This window comes from Silene latifolia, chromosome X (genome assembly GCF_048544455.1).
Source record: "Silene latifolia isolate original U9 population chromosome X, ASM4854445v1, whole genome shotgun sequence".
NCBI classification, from domain to species: domain Eukaryota; kingdom Viridiplantae; phylum Streptophyta; class Magnoliopsida; order Caryophyllales; family Caryophyllaceae; genus Silene; species Silene latifolia.
Genome location: NC_133537.1, coordinates 24,390,421 through 24,407,060, shown reverse-complemented (window position 1 = coordinate 24,407,060; position 16,640 = coordinate 24,390,421). Strand labels below are relative to the sequence as shown.

General features: G+C 43.3%; 2 protein-coding genes across 2 annotated transcripts; one reads left to right on the top strand and one right to left on the bottom strand.

Annotated features, from left to right (window-relative positions):
- Nucleotides 1-5,002: 5,002 nt before the first annotated feature.
- LOC141617051 (uncharacterized) lies at nucleotides 5,003-10,981 on the top strand. The gene is made up of 7 exons (XM_074434220.1): nucleotides 5,003-5,284; nucleotides 5,329-5,774; nucleotides 5,940-6,011; nucleotides 7,626-7,758; nucleotides 8,070-8,264; nucleotides 10,322-10,414; nucleotides 10,865-10,981. The coding sequence occupies exons 1-7, from the start codon at nucleotides 5,003-5,005 to the stop codon at nucleotides 10,979-10,981; spliced, it is 1,338 nt and encodes a 445-aa protein (XP_074290321.1).
- A 2,517-nt stretch (nucleotides 10,982-13,498) lies between these two features.
- Nucleotides 13,499-16,057, bottom strand: LOC141623152 (F-box protein At1g47056-like). Its single transcript, XM_074439221.1, has one exon. The coding sequence runs from the start codon at nucleotides 15,481-15,483 to the stop codon at nucleotides 13,768-13,770; it is 1,716 nt and encodes a 571-aa protein (XP_074295322.1). The 5' UTR covers nucleotides 15,484-16,057; the 3' UTR covers nucleotides 13,499-13,767.
- Between the last annotated feature and the right edge of the window lie 583 nt (nucleotides 16,058-16,640).

Below are 16,640 nucleotides of genomic sequence, written 5' to 3'. Positions count from 1 at the left end.
CCATCATGAAGAGCTTCCCGTTGCTTTTTTGACCTCCGCCCTGGACCGAGGTGTTAGAAGTAGTCGGCTTAGCTGCCGAATTCTGAGTCACACTGTTGTTCGGGCGCTGATAAGATCCTCCATTGTTGCGGTTGAAGCCGCCATTGTTGTTGTTCTGCCCTCCACGGTTACCCCATGACCCAGATGGCATGTTGCTAGCAAAGCTCTAACTCGGAGCCTGAGAGAAACTCCCCTGGTAAGCTCCTGAAACCCCTCCAACTTTGATACTGGTGAAATCGTACCTCTTATGGCCTATTCCCCAACAGTTGTAACAAGTGAGATTGGAGTTGTCACTAACACTCCGACCACCACCCCTTCCCCATGCTTGAGATCCTCCAGAAAACCCAGATCCTCCTGAAAAAGCCCTTGACTAACCATAGTTGCCCTTCTTGTGGCCCAACTGATTGCCACCCTTACTCTCTGCTTTCCTTTTTTCAGTAGTGGTTCTCTCCGTAGCCTCCTTGGATAGATCCACCAACCTCTCAGCCTGCCCAGCCCTCAAGTACACATCCTTCAGATCGGTGATAACCCAGCTGGTAAACTGTTCATGATCTTAGATGCCAACCCCCTCTCGAAACGAAGAGCCAAACCCCGTTGCCCCATCTGCATGTCTTTCGCATAGCGAGACAACTCAAGGAACCGGTGATAGTACTCTGTAACCGTCATGTCATTAGTCATGGTGAAAGAATCGAACTCGGATCTCATCTTGTGACGAATGTGTTCCGGCACAAATTTTTCCCTCATGGCGCTCTTCAAACCCGACCACGGTATAGCACCGAGCCCCTCATCCCTGTAGTATACTCTGGCATCTTCTTTCATTTTCTGCCACCACACTGGAGCCTCACCCCTCAGGTAGTACACTACATGTTCAACAACTAACTCCGGCGGACACTTCACTACTTCAAGGAGACTCTCCATCTCACGGTGCCAGTTATCAAGCAGCTTAGGTTCTCCGGTGCCCTCATAAGTTTATAGGTTGAAGCGGGCAATGATAGTGCTCAGGTGGGTTGCATCCACCGGTTTTTCAGCCCCCTTACCCACATTCTTAAGAGCCTCAAGGAGAGCTTCCTGCTGCTCGATCATACGAGCTACCTCATCTGTGGTCATCTCAGATGCTTGGATATACGCGGCTGACCTCTTTGGCGGCATTTTGAGCTAATAAAAGCAAGGAAATGTAAGCACATAGCCTACGGCTCAAAATAAACATGACTCTCCGCCAAAGAAGTACTCGACCGAGTATGGTGAGATACTCGGTTGAGTATGGACTACTCGGTCGAGTGTTCCACTCCAGTAGCCAACGTCAAAAACACAGAAAACATACTCGGTCGAGTAAGGATGATACTCGGTCGAGTATGCCTCACTCGGTCGAGTATCCTCTAGTACTCGGTCGAGTTATCACAACCAGAAGCTACTGCTACGTACACCCCAAACAACACTCGGTCGAGTGCTTGGTTAATCGGTCGAGTACCCCCTACTCGGTCGAGTACCCGCCCTACTCGGCCGAGTCACGCCAAAAACGAGCTGCAACTATCATAAACATACTTAAACATGCTTTTCTACCAAGATATATACGATGTACCACTACCCTTTTGAAAGCCACATAATAAACACTTAACATGCTCAACATATTTCATGCTCAAGATCTAACATCGAGAATTTCTCAATGCATCTTTCAAATACTATCACGTCCCACTTCTTTCATCATTTCATCCAAGCATTGAACAAGATTCAAGTTACAAGTACTACACACACATGACTCGACATACAACACTTCCCAAGACTCCCCCTTGTGACCGGTTAGAGATCGTAAGGGCCTCAATGCGACTTTGGGACGTCTCCCAAGTCTTTGCGGTAGCTCCAAACAACTCTCCCCAGGTTCATTTTATTTAGACTCCCTAAGTTCATTGGGTTCATTAGTTTTAGGTTCCATAATCGTCTCTCTGATACCACTTTGTGACACCTCCACATACCAAGGTGCCTTACTAGGACCACCCTAGCATGAGAGACCGTCACCGTCTCGGTTTCCCGAGGTTAGTATATCAAAGTTACCAATCCAAAACATAATTATTAAAGTAAAAATGATTAACTGGTTACATAGTTCAAAAATCCAAAAACCAAAGTACATGTGTCTAGTGTTCAACAACTAAACCTGAAAACTAAAAGGTCTTGACAGCGGCAGCTAGACTCGAGTGATAACTCCCCATGACGACCCCATGGCTAAAGCACATCATCACCTGTCACAATATGCTCACCATCCCCGAATGGATCACCACAGATTTTATAAAACAACAACGGGGTCAGTTACTGTATAACCAAAATAAGACAAGTACAGAAAGGAAAACTGCTGATCATCACACCTCCAACTCCCGATCTCACATAGTAACTGACTACACCCTAAAGTGTGTAGCCCTGCCAGATTACCCATCGCAATAGGTAATTCACACCGCCAGTGGGGGGCCGCAACCAATCCCCACCAAATCCCCGCTCATCAACGAGAGATAACCCTGTTCATTAATGTGCACATCCCCTCTTATGATGGGTTCCACATAGGGTGAAACTAGGGCGTGAAGCCACTCCTGCAAGTAACTCCACTCAAACGAGGACACGCCTCACGAACATCATCAACAACCATCACATCACCAACATCAACTCCAACACACCAACAACGATCAACAGATAAACAATCGTACCACAATACAAACATATACTTATAATGATTAAACAGTAAACCGAGTAGGGAAACCCTACCTTTGCACAACTGCAATGAGACACAAGCAAGGCAATCTAGAACGGCTCCTCTACGAAGTCCTCACCTAACAACAATCGCATAAACTCCAATTACCATATGCAAAACCCCATTTTTCCCCCAATTCATAAATTAAGACAAACCCTAAAAGATTAATCAATAAAACTAATGAAATCAAGGACTTACCGACACCAACGATATAATAAATGATGAAGAAGACTTGCTAACAATCTACACACTTGAGAGAGATTTGGAGAGGATTAGAGTTACGTTGAATTGTTTAGGTTTTGTGAAAATGATTAGAAACTGTTAATCCACGATTATATAACTCTAATCCTTTCTAAATCAAACCACGGAAATAACACCCATCAGACCGGATACTCGGTCGAGTATAGAGTATACTCGACCGAGTATCCTCTACTCGGTCGAGTGTTCCCATACTCGGCCGGGTATTCCTGGGCAGTAAACTTCCCAGAAACATACGACACACTTACTCGGCCGAGTAAGCCATATTCGGCCGAGTACAGACTTAGGAAAAATAGTAGTATTACAGTGGTTGTAGGCATGGTAGCCGGGTTAGACCCATCGTGGTCAGGGGATGCCACGGTGGTGGCGGTGGTGGTAGCGGCTTTGGGTGGTTTATGGGGGTAGTACGGGTTTGAGTGTGTGTGGGTGTGGTGTGTGTTGTTGCGGGTGATGTTGTTGGTGACGGGTGTTGTTGTTGCCGCCACTGTTTGGTGGCCGTGGTCTACCACGGCTGGGGGTGGTGGTCCACGGCAGCGGCGGAGGTGGTGGTTGTCGGGCTTAATAGGAGGAAGGACGGGTATGAGTCGGGTTTCAAATAACCTTAAGACGGGTTTATATTTAATTAATTAATTCGTATTTAATTTAATTTAATTAGATTAAATTAATTAGTAATTATTTTATTTAATTATTATATTTAGGTGGCGGTTTTTATGGAAGATTATTTTATTTGATTGCTTACGGAGATTTGCTAAAAGGTAGGTTTATCCCACTCAGTTTCAATAATTTGTCTAATTGTTAAATGAGTCATATGTCATTCATTTGCATTTAATGAGTCGGTAATTGGCATGTTATATGGTATCTTGCATTTATTGTATTGTCTTGTATGTCGGAGGATTTGGTGGCTTACTTGTTGTTGTGGTGACGTGAGGCGGTTGGGAGACCGTCTCACGCTCAGGTCGCCTCTTGGAGCTTCCCACTTGAAGAGGGATGTGCACATTAATGGCTTGAGTTACGGAGGGACTCGTGTGGTTGAGACATAACGTCCGACAGGGGATCCGGTTGGCTTCCGGACCCGGTACGTCTGGGTGTGTCCTGGTACCTGTTTGTGGTTGTTGGTATGTCTGGGCGTGTCCCGGTACCAGTGTGGTTTTCGGTATGTCTGGGCGTGTCCTGGTACCTTGGTGGTGGTTGTTTGATAGCATGTCATCCATATCATAGTCTTGTTGCATACTCGCACACCTTGAGTTGTGTCACACTTTATTTATTGAAACTGGCGTTTGTTGTGTCTGTGTAATTGTCACCTATTTACAGGGTGACCTGTGTCGATCCATATGATATTTCCGATAATATGGGGAGTAGGTTAAGTACAGGTTTTGCTTGTTGACGTGATCGGGATTTGGGCCGCGATTTGGACTCGGAGTCGAGCAGCATAGTATAGATGACATAGATGGTAGTTGACTTGTAATTTATATAGTTCACATTTATTCATTAGTTTATGTTTTAATCATTAAACTCAACCTTACAATGCTACAACTGTGATGGGTCGGGTCATAAACAGTACGAGTGTAGAGTGCCGTAAAGAGAGGAGGAGGCTTTCCAAGATCTTATCAGGGGAATTACTCGCAAAATCTGAGCCAGAGTTTGCCGATTAACAAGCCAGCTGGGTTATAGAACAACCAGGGAGGTCAGGGCAACAACAATGACGACTATAATCGCAACAATGGTGGATCCTATCAGCTCCTGAATAACAATGTGACTCAGAATTCTGCAGCTAAGCTTACTACATCAGCGACTACGGTCCAGGGAGAAGGTCAGAAGAACAGTGGCAAACTCTTCATGATGGGCAAATAGGCGGCTGAGGATGATGCGCAAGTCATCACTGGTACCTTTCTTATTAATCATAAACCGACTTTCGTTTTGTTTGATTCGGAGGCAACCCACTCGTTTGTGTCTAGGGGTCATGCCTTAACTATGGGTTTGGAGAAGCATGTGTTGGTAAGGGATAATGTATTTATACCACCGGGGGAGTCAGTGTCTTGTAATAAGTTGTATAAAACGGTGTCTATGGTGGTTGGGCAAGTGGAGTTACCAGTTAATTTGCTTGAGTTTCCTATGGATGGATTTGAGATCATAGTTGGGATGGATTGGTTGGGCATGTACGAGGCCAAGATAGATTCTCGTCAGAAGAAAGTGTTTTTAAAGGGTCTTAAGGGAGTCAGAGTGTCATACCAGAGGTTTGTTGTAAAGTCCAAGGTAAAGATGATTGCAACTATGAATTTAAAGTCATGTTTGAGGAGGGGTGTTCTATATTCCTTTGTCATGTGAGGGATACTCAAGTAGATGAGCCGTCAGCAGCTGAGATACCGGTCATGAGTGAGTTTGGCGATGTATTTCCGGAAAAGATACCAGGGTTACCTCCTAAGAGGGACATTAATTTCCGTATTGAGCTTAAATCGAGGACGGGGCCTATATCTAAGGCTCTGTACCTTATGGGACCAACAGAGTTGGAGGAGTTAGAAAAGCAGCTGAACGAGTTGTTGGATAAGGGATACATCCGACCTAGTGTATCGCCTTGGGGTGCACCAGTCCTATTCGTGAAAAACAAGGACGGTAGTATGAGGTTGTGCATCAATTACAGAGAGCTAAACCATGTTATCGTGAAGAAAAGGTATCCTTTGCCGATGATTGATGATATTTTTGATCAGTTGAGTGAAGCCGGAGAGTTTTCCAAGATTGATCTGAGGTCGGGTTATCACCAGTTGAGGACTGCGGATGAAGATATTCCTAAGACAGCTTTTCGATCACGGTATGGTCACTATGAGTATGTGGTGATGCCTTTCGAGTTAACCAATGCACCGGCAATGTTCATGGATCTTATGAACCGAATCTTCAGTCTGTTTCTGGATAGGTTTTTGGTGGTTTTCATCGATGACATCTTGGTCTATTGCAAGACTAAGGAATATCACGAGGAGCATTTGAGGTTGGTACTGTAGACTTTGCGAGATAATCAGCTATATGCTAAGTTATCCAAGTGTGAGTTATGGTTGGAGAAGTTGACCTTTCTGGGTCATGTGATTTCAAAAGATGTTGTATCGGTGGATCCTAGTAAGATCGAGGCGGTGTCAAACTGGGAAGCACCAAAGAATGTTGCTGAGATTCAGAGTTTCTTGGGTTTAGTTGGCTACTACAGGAGGTTCGTGAAGGATTTCTCTAAGATCGCTAGACCTATGACAACTTTGATGAGGAAAGAGACCAGATTTCGTTTGGATGAGAGTTGTGAGATGACGTTCCAAACATTAAAGGAGCGTTTGACTACAGCTCCCGTTCTAGCTTTGCCTGAGGGAAGTGATAACTTTGAGGCTTATGCCGATGCTTTGAAGAATGGGTTGGGTTGTGTTTTGATGCAAAATGGAAAGGTCATTGCCTATGCTTCGAGACAGTTGAAGCCGTATGAGGAGAACTATCCTACTCATGATTTGGAGTTGGGTGCGGTTGCCTTTGCTCTGAAGATTTGGAGGCATTATTTATACGGGACAAGCTTTAAAGTGTTTTCAGATCATAAGAGCCTGAAGTACATCTACACTCAAAATAAGTTCAACATGCGTCATAGAAGGTGGATGGAGCTGATTGGGGACTATGACATGGAGATCGTCTATCATGAGGGGAAGGCTAATGTGGTTGCAGATGCTTTGAGTAGAAAAAGTGTGCATTCGCTATGCACTGCCATGTCATTGATGAAATTGAAGGATGAGATGACTAAGATGGGGATTCACATAATTCGCAAGGGGGATTCCATCAGTGATTTGACTATCGAGCCTTAACTTTATGATGACATCAAAAGGAAATAGATACTTGATCCCAACATTCAGGAGTGGAAAACAAGGGTAGGGAGCAGTACAGTTTCGAGATTCTCTATCCATACAGATGGGAGTGTTCGATTCGATGGGAGGTGGTGTGTGTCTAATGATGCTGAGTTGAAGAAGTTGATTATGACGGAGGCTCATTGCACTCCTTATTTGGCACATCTGGGTGGTGATAATATTTATAAGGACTTGAAGAAGACGTTTTGGTGGCCCGTTATGAAGAAAGAGGTAGCGGAATTTGTGGCTAGGTGTTTGACTTGCCAGAGGGTAAAGGGGGAGCAACAAAGACCACAAGGTAAGATTCAGTCACTTGAGGTATCGGAATGGAAATGAGAATCGATTTCTATGGATTTTATCGTGGGATTACCGAGAACTCAACAAGGTAATGATATGATTTGGGTAATCGTCGATTGTCTGACAAAGTCAGCTCAGTTTATTCCAATGAAAGATACTTGGAGTAAGATTCAACTGGCTCTTGGGTACAGGAAGCATGTGGTACCAAAGGATATTGTGTCAGATAGAGATGCGAGATTTATATCACGGTTTTGGCAAAGAGTTGCAGGAATTGATGGGACTACCTTAAAGATGAGTATGACATTTCATCTTGCGACATATGGTCAAACCGAAAGGACTATCAAGACCTTAGAAGACATGTTGCAAGCTTGTGTGATGGAGTTTGGTGAGAGTTGGAAGGATAGACTTGATCTGATAGAGTTTTCATACAACAACAGCTATCACACGAGCATTGGGATAACACCTTTTGAGGCGTTGTACGGGAGGAAGAGTAGGAGTCCAGTGTATTGGGATGATAGCGCTGAAGCTGTGGTTTTAGGACTACGGATGGTGCAAGATATGGTTGAACAGGTAAACTTGATTCGACAAAAGATGAAAGCAGCTCAAGATCGGCAAAAGAGTTATGCAGACTTGCATCGCAGGGATATCGAGTTTGAAGTGGGTGATAAGGTCCTTTTGAAAGTATCACCTATGCGCGGCGTCATGAGATTTGGCAAGAGAAGGAAGTTGAGTCTGAAATTCATCGGTTCATATGAGATTTTGGATCGAGTAGTAAGGTAGCTTATCGGCTAGCCTAACCACCATCCCTCGATCGAGTGCATAATGTTTTTCATGTGTCACAACTTCGGAAATATGTGAGTGATCCGTCGCATGTGCTCGAGGTTAAGAATATCGAGTTGGATGAAGCTCTAACTTATACGGAGGTACCAAAGGAGATATTGGATCGTAAGGTGCGCAAGACAAGGAATGGTGAAACAGACTTGCTGAAGGTGTTATGGTTTAATCAAAATGTGGAAGAAGCCACTTGGGAGCCAGAAGAAACAATGAGGGAACGCTACCCACAGCTTTTTGAGCAGGTATGTTTGGTTACGGGGTCGTAACCTTTGTCTTTTAAGGAGGGTAGGAGATGATCGCATGTGTTTTAGGGTAGTTTTGAGGTCGGTATGGTTGTGTTTCGGTATGTGTGAACATAGTTGGCTATGGTTGGGTGCATGGTTAGTGTCTTTTGAGTTGGGTGTTCTTTTGAGTTGCATGGTTAGTAGGTTGGTTTCTGCATATTGTATCAGGTATGGTGTGAACTTCGGGGACGAAGTTCGTTTTAAGGAGGTAAGACTGTAATACTACGGTATTCTGGTCTTAGCTTACTCGGTCGAGTAGGCCATACTCGGTCGAGTAAGTTGTCGAGTGCTTTTAAACAGGCTACTATTTTGGGTGCACACAGCCGAGTTGTGAGGAACTGAGTCGAGTAGGTCGTACTCAACCGAGTACTTCAGGTACTCGACCGAGTTCTCTGTCTGATAGGTTAATTTAAGTCGTGTTATCAGTTCTTAATCATTTTCTAAACACTTCTTAAGCAAACTCTAAACTACGTAACACTGCTCTCCAACTATCTTAATCATTTCCAAGGCTAGGGTTCATAGATTTGGGGGTTTTCGTTCCTTTTCCGCGTCGATTCAATCAATAACTATTTTACCCTTTGTCATTTGTATATCCTAATTGGGTGATTTGGGGTTTGGGATGAATTATCGTACGATGTGTAGTGTTTGATTGTATGATATCATAATAGGTGGGGACTTCGTAGAGAAGGCGTACTAGCTTGTCTTATGGTGATTGCTTGGAATATCGGATCAGGTAGGATTTTTCTACTCAGTTGATTGTGTAATTGATGATAAGATGTGATATTGATTGATTGGTTGGCATGATTATTATTATTGTGATTGAGATTATACTGCTGATTGATTATTGTTATGGGACCATTTTCGGGAGATGGTTCCAACCCCATGTTCGCCTCTTGTGGCTCCTGTCATAAGGGGGATGTGCACATTAATGATCTGGATTCGCTCGTTGCGATGAGCGGGGATTTGGTGGGCAACGCTGCGACCCCCCAATGGCGGTGTGGGTTTCCCGTTGCGATGAGAACCTGGCAGGGGTATACACTTCGGTGTGTAGTCGGTTACTGGTTACTCTTGGAGTTTGGAGGATCGATTGGTCTCAGTTGATTGGATTTTGTTTATTGTGAATCCTTATTTTTAATTCTGCAGTTGACTGACCCCGTTTATTGTTTTCAAAACTGTGGTGATCCATTCGGGGATGGTGAGCAGTTGGCTTAACATGTTGTGGACGATGTAGCTCGCGGGATATGGAAGGCAGAGTCATCACATGTTTTGTAGTTCTAGCTTCCGCTGAGTTTAGATATTATCACTACTTTGGTTTTGTTGTACGCCATTTGGATTTGGAGACTTGTATTCCTTTTCTTTAAAGTTAATTATTAAATTTGTTTCATTATGGTAAATATGATGCATACTTCCTCGGGAAACCGAGATGGTAGTACCTCTATGTGCTAAGGTGGTCCTTGTTAAGGCAATTTGGTATATGGAAGTGTTACAACTATGGCGCTAAAGTAACTCATGCCATACTCCTTGGAAAAGCTCGAACGACCTTTAACAAAAGGGTACCTGTACCCGAAACCGACACATGTAGGTAGGTAAAGAATACCTAGGGGCGCGAGATAACTCTCTCTAAGGAACTCGGTAAAATAGCCCCGTAACTTTGGGAGAAAGGGTTCCCCCGCACAAAGGGGGTCGAAGTGACCAGGCCCAGGCGACTGTGTACCAAAAACCTAGGTCTCCGCAAAAGTCGTAAGACCATATATGGGGGCTGACGTATGCCCAGTGCCGGAAGGTTAAGGAAGTTGGTGAACGGCGTCCGTAACTATAACGGCCCTAAGGTAGCGAAATTCATTGTCGTGTAAGTTTCGACCCGCACGAAAGGCGTAACGATCTGGGCACTGTCTCGGGGAGAGGCTCGGTGAAATAGACATGTCTGTGAAGATGCGGACTACGTGCACCTGGATAGAAAGACCCTATGAAGCTTTACTGTTCCCTGGGATTGGCTTTAGGCCTTTCCTGTGCAGCTTAGGTGGAAGGCGAAGAAGGCCCCCTTCTGGGGGGCCCGAGCCATCAGTAAGATCTTGTGTCAGGACCTACAGGCCAAGGGACGGTCTCAGGTAGACAGTTTCTATGGGGCGTAGGCCTCCCAAAAGGTAACGGAGGCGTGCAAAGGTTTCCTCGGGTCGGGCGGAGATTGGCCCTCGAGTGAAAAGGCAGAAGGGATCTTGACTGCAAGACCTACCAGTCGAGCAGGGATGAAAGTCGGCCTTAGTGATCCGACGGTGCCGAGTGGAAGGGTCGTCGCTTAACGGAGAAAAGTTACTCTAAGGATAACAGGCTGATGTTCCCCAAGAGTTCACATCAACGGGAAGGTTTGGCACCTTGATGTCGGCTCTTCACCACCTGGGGCTGTAGTATGTTCCAAGGGTTGGGCTGTTTGCCCATTAAAGCGGTACGTGAGCTGGGTTCAGAGAGTCGTGAGACAGTTCGGTCCATATCCGATGTGGGGGTTAGAGCATTAATATACGTTAAATGTAGGTCCTTAAACCTTTACTTTAATATTGCAGGCCCTTAAAGCTACTCTTTTGCAGACTTTGGGTCCTTCTACTCTACTTTACTCTAATTTTCGAGAGGAGAGAAAGATGATTGGATGCTATTTTTGTGATATTTGGGTTACTACATGAAGAAGAAGCTTGATTTACAGGGGATCTCGCCATTGTTTCAATCGATTTGGGGGAGGCGCTGTAAAACCCTAATCGCATGAGCTTTCTCTCTCTATCTCTTCATCTTCCAGCGCATGTTCTTACTCTACAATTATTAATAAGCCAAAAACAACATTGATTGGCTTGTTCTTCAAGTGCTGATGGTACGAGATATCGACATATTCATGATAAGGAAATACGGTATCGTGAAATATCGTAGAGAATAATATCGATAATGTTTCCGTTAATAGGTTTACATTTGAGTCTATATATATATGACGCATATCGATTGTATTGAGGTACGAACGATTATCATTAATAATACAATGATTAGCTTTATCCATTCTCCCATTTCTGATTCTAATATGGTACCAGAGCCAACGTGACCATAGGTCACGAGTTCGAATCCTGACAACCTCAATAACTTCTCAAAAACTCACGAAGTAGAATTTCAGCACACGGTACGGGAAGCATGTGCACTAACCACTCTTCAAGCCCAATGAGCATTTGAGTGAGGGAGCGTAATAGAAATAATTATAATAGTTGGACCTCAACCATCACCTTAAGGTTTTGGTTGAGATGATTCATCTATCATAGGTACGAACAATTATCATCAATAATACGACGATTAGTTTTATGCATTCTCCCATTTCCGATTCTAATTGCTAATATTTAACATACGCTTAATAGATTTTACGGCCATAGACCTTAACTAAAATTGCCACAATGAACGAGTCATTAAATTGACTATCTTTATGGTGTTTTTTTTAATACACAAATTCTTATTATAGACGGGAGAAATCCGTCTATAGTTATAGACGGGTCAAATATCCATCCACTTTAAGCATAAAACAGGCAATAAGTTACATAATGGGGCCCAAAAATATCATCACTTTAAACATATTTGACCCGTCTTTCACTTTAGACGAATATATCCGTCTATAGGAGACTAATTGTTTGTAATATATCAATCAATGTGCAAATAACGTAGGAATCAGGTTGACCAAGTTTCAATTCTTAACCTTGAATTCATTTTCGAGTTGCCCCTCGAGATTGGAAAAAATGAATGTAGACGTGTAAGTCAGTACAATTCATGAATTACCAGATTCTAAAGCTACGTTATTAACACGGTGCTTATTTCATAAAAATAATAAATAAATAAAATTGGACTCCTCAATCTAAAAGCCATTCCAATTGTAGGGTTTAAATTTCTGTAACTTGAGAATGAGGCAAAAATTTACAAAAGGAATTTGGGTCTTCAATGTAAAGAAAGCTACAGAAGCAATCTAAATGCTGATGGATTTCGAACCTAGATCATAATTATCAGTTTATTACCCTCAAGGCCTCAACGAGTTTACCGTCAGCTGATATCTACAAATACATTCCCCATCATTGAGGCTTCGAGAAGCTGAGGAGCAGACCGATAGCCATGGTGCCATAATCAACATGCAATGCATGTTTTGTCTTCGTTCTAGTGTCGCAACAAACGGTACAGTTATCTATGCAGACTTAGAAAAATAAAAGATAGAGAAACTTGAAAGTCATCCTAGCACCAATCCACCAACGTTCCTGCAGGAATGCCACATATATACATAATACATCGCTTCACCATTAATGTCTCGGGCGTTAAGCCCCCAAGTGTCCCAGAAACATGGCAAAAACTAACATTCCTGCAGGAGTCCAATACATATATGGAGTACAGGCGTACAGCGTCATTCAGGACTCCAGGTGTGTATTATAAGTGGAATGCACACTTGACAGGGAAGTAGAAGACACCAGAAAACATACAAGTGAATCAATCCAACTTGCAGTATTGGCATTTACTAAAAGAAAGTCACTATTCACCAACCAGTTGACTACACTACTACTTTATGCACCCCACCCACAATTAAATCACATGAAGTCATCACTTCTTAGAACCTAGCAAATTTGTTCAACTACCATTTTTCATCTTAAAGGCCAACCAAGTGTTATTATGGTTGTCCCTACACTCTCTGATCAGCAATGGAGGGAGGTCAACTGGTCCAAGTATGTCCATGACAGCGGGTAAATTACAACACCATAAATAGTGTCTCAAGGGCACCCGAGAATAACCTTGAAACAAAAGCATTAACGGAGCACAACGGAGATGAACAACAGTAAGAGTCAAATGAAGGATATGCAATGAATAAGTGACCAGACCACACCGACAAGAGAAAGTCACTTTAGCAAGGTGTACGAGAGAAAGTCATTCCACACCGACAAGTGACCAGACCACACCACACCCTTTCCGGCAAAACAGGATACTTCATTTTAGGGCAACATGATGCAAAATTTTCCACAAAATAGCTGTGTGGAACACACATTCATATTCCACACTTTAAACTGAATAAGAGTAAGATAGCCCACATGCCAACCAAGGTTAATAAAATAGCAACCCCAACACAAACCCCAAGGCAGGCTAATAGAAGTTACTTAAAGAGCTTAATGTCAAAACCTGTACACAGGATAGACAGTAGGTACAGTTGAACAAGCCTCAAACAAATAAGAAGAAACAAATGAGTATTCAAGTGACCAACACACACAATCAACTACTTGGTCTAACTTAGAATGCTACACCGTACAAAGCAGCACAATGGCATACAATTGTTGAGCGAAAACATCTCCTAAACTAACCACAATGTCGAAATAAGAGTAAACAGGTAATGCACCACAATATAATAAATAACGTAAAGCATGAAATGAATATCAATTACACTTCCTTGTCCGAAATGCACACCTTTAGACTTTCACTGACCACCACCGCTATTGCCACCATCACTCGGTATCCTTCTCAAAGCACATGCAGTTACATTCCTACGAAACAAGAAGCCAAAATTGATCCTAAACATTGACCCACGACCATGACTCCTCCCAGGACCCACCACAACCGGGGCAATCTCAGGCACATCAGGAACATCCTCCTGACCACCACCACCACCGTCACTCGCACTAGCATCAGCCGGTTCAATCTCATCAGCATCCAAATTAACAATCAACGACTCCCTCTTGACCCTCAACCAATCCACAATCTCCCTGGTCACCTCCTTACACTTCTTAACCTTGATCTTAACTAAATTCGGACACCCCCACGCAAGCGCCTCCAATCCATTATCCGAAATAGGACAACTTTTTATACAGAACTTCTTCAACGCCAAACACTTGGAAGCAATACACGACAACGCAACATCCCCAATCGTCTCACTACTACAAAGCGCTAACCTCTCCAAACCCTTACAATTCCCCGAAATCACACCTAAACTCAATGTAGTCGGATTAATCCCAATCAAAACCAACTCCTGTAAATTCCCACAATTCTTCCCTAACGCACTCAATCCCTCGTCCCCAATCCTATTAGTCCTCCATCCATCAATATGAACCTTCCTCAACAACCTACATCGTTCCGCAACCGCCACAATCCCCGTATTCGTACACTCCGGTGTCTTCACAAGATGCAATATCTCCAAATTCAAACAACTTGATATCGCTGTCAATCCTACATCTGTCACTTGGATTCTCTCCAAATGTACCTCCACCATACTACAATTACCATTTCCATTTCCATTTCCATTTCCATTACGATTCGTAGCTAGGGTTTGAAGAACAGCATCCCAATCACCTAAACACCTAATCAACTTCAGCGTTTTCAAATTCTTCGCTCCGACAATCAACGGAGCAAATAATTGACCGTTGTACAGCTCCTTAAGACAAATACTCTTCAACGACAAGGCGGCAGCGCCAGGCTGGATTGTCTCGACATCCACCACCTCAGCATCACCGCCACCATTATCATTATTATTATTATCGTTATTAATGCCACGTAAGCGCTTAATCGAGATTTCCTCGAGATTGGCGCAATGACGAAACACAGCATTAAGTCCAGCGGCTCCGAACACGCAGGAGCCGCAGGACAGCTTCCTAAGATACCGACAATTCGCGGCAAAAGCGGCAACGCCAGCGTCAGTAATCTCGCGGCATCCACGCAGCTTAAGGCGCGTGAGATTACGACATCGTAGCGAAATAAGAACGAGCGCTTCATCAGAGAGACTGATAGACCGACGGTCGGACCGGAGAGCGAGTTTAGTAACGGAGTCAAACCGGGAGAAGAGCGAGGGTAAAACCGGAAGAATTTCTGACGTGGCGTTGAGAGAGAGACGATGACGATTTTGCCCCTCGACGATTAACCAACGTTTGCAGACTAAAGAGCAGTGTTTACGGTCGGCGGAAGGTAGGGATTGGAATATTATAGCTAAGCATTCGTCTGGGATTGATGACGTGGCGTCGAAGTGGACGGTGGCGGGTTCCATGGGAGGTGAATCTGGCGCCGTTGGATGAGGTGGTGGTTGTGAGATCGTGGCCGTTGATTTGGTTGCTGACGGGATGGATAAGAAGCGCTTGGTCAAGGAGCGTGAGCGCGTGGGGTGAGTTGGGCGAGTTGACTCGGGGATGGAGGATGATTGGCCCATGTAAGGGGTGGAGGGTGAGATTCACGCGCCGTTGAAGGAGGTGGGTGTGTGGGGGAAATGAGAAGAAAAAGTGCCGTTGTTGATAATCCGGAATTTTGGGGGAAGTCAGTTATTTATTTCTGATTTTTGTTTTATTTGTATTTATTGGAGGAACAAATATAGTACGCGGTAGATTCTGTTTAAGTAAGGTCGTAAAGCGTAATTGAACGATTAAGCAATATGTAATGTGAATTATGGGATGCGGAAGACGGAAGATTATTAGAGATTTTGAATGATTAATGAAGAGGAGATGATAATGAGAAGTGAGATAACGTGTGTGATGTGAGCCTCTGAGGTAGTACTTAGGAAGTATTATGGTTATGATTTAGGAAGAAGAAGAAGAAAGTTTGGGTCAAAAATCAAGATTTGAGAAGTTAAGAGGAGCCAAACTTTGCTAAATCAATGGTCAAAATAATGTAAATGGAAATGGATCAAGTTGGTCTAGAAAAAGGAAAGCTGAAAGCAAGTTGAGTTAAAGGTGAAAGGTGAAATATTGGATTCTCATGTTCGTTTTTTAAGGTGTGTTATTGTAGTTCTTTAGATTGGGAATCATAATCCATGGGTGCTTGTTTCTTCTTTTCTAATATATCATGAGTTTTTTTAGGGTAGGAATCATCACGCATGTATTTGTTTTTGTGATGATTTTATGTAGAGAATTATCACAACAATTTTTCAAATTTTCATTTGTATGGATGATATGTTGGTTGATTTTAATGAAATAAATACAAAATGTTTTTTTTTTAACTATATTACGAGTTTACGACATTAATCTATTTTCTTGCATTTCTTAGTACGAAGTAAACATCAGTTTTTCAAAGGAAAAGAAAATCTCAAATACAAATTAGATCAAATGTGTTTAAGTCGTTGAGTGTATATCATTATTCCAATATGGTAACACATAAAAAAAAAGTATAATTACGATTAGGGTAGCCACGAGCCAAGCTAGGTTGGACTCGGTTACGGACCCGAGTTGACCAACCCTTGCCCGACTCTAGGGAAGGGGCAGTCCAGGTTAGCTCACGTGTCGGCTCAAGATTATTTTATTTTCATTTTTTGATTTTTTTTTTTAAAAAAAAAACACCTTCCCAAAAGATCGAGTTGGGGTTGAGCCGAACAAG

Excerpts from the sequence above, each read along its gene's own strand:
- LOC141617051 (XM_074434220.1), top strand. The coding sequence starts at position 5,003 with ATGGGTTTGGAGAAGCATGTGTTGGTAAGGGATAATGTATTTATACCA. Across the intron at positions 5,775-5,939 it reads TTTTCCAAGATTGATCTGAG|GTTTTTGGTGGTTTTCATCG; the intron begins GTCGGGTTATCA and ends GTTTCTGGATAG. Across the intron at positions 6,012-7,625 it reads TATCACGAGGAGCATTTGAG|CTATCACACGAGCATTGGGA; the intron begins GTTGGTACTGTA and ends ATACAACAACAG.
- LOC141623152 (XM_074439221.1), bottom strand. The coding sequence starts at position 15,483 with ATGGGCCAATCATCCTCCATCCCCGAGTCAACTCGCCCAACTCACCCC.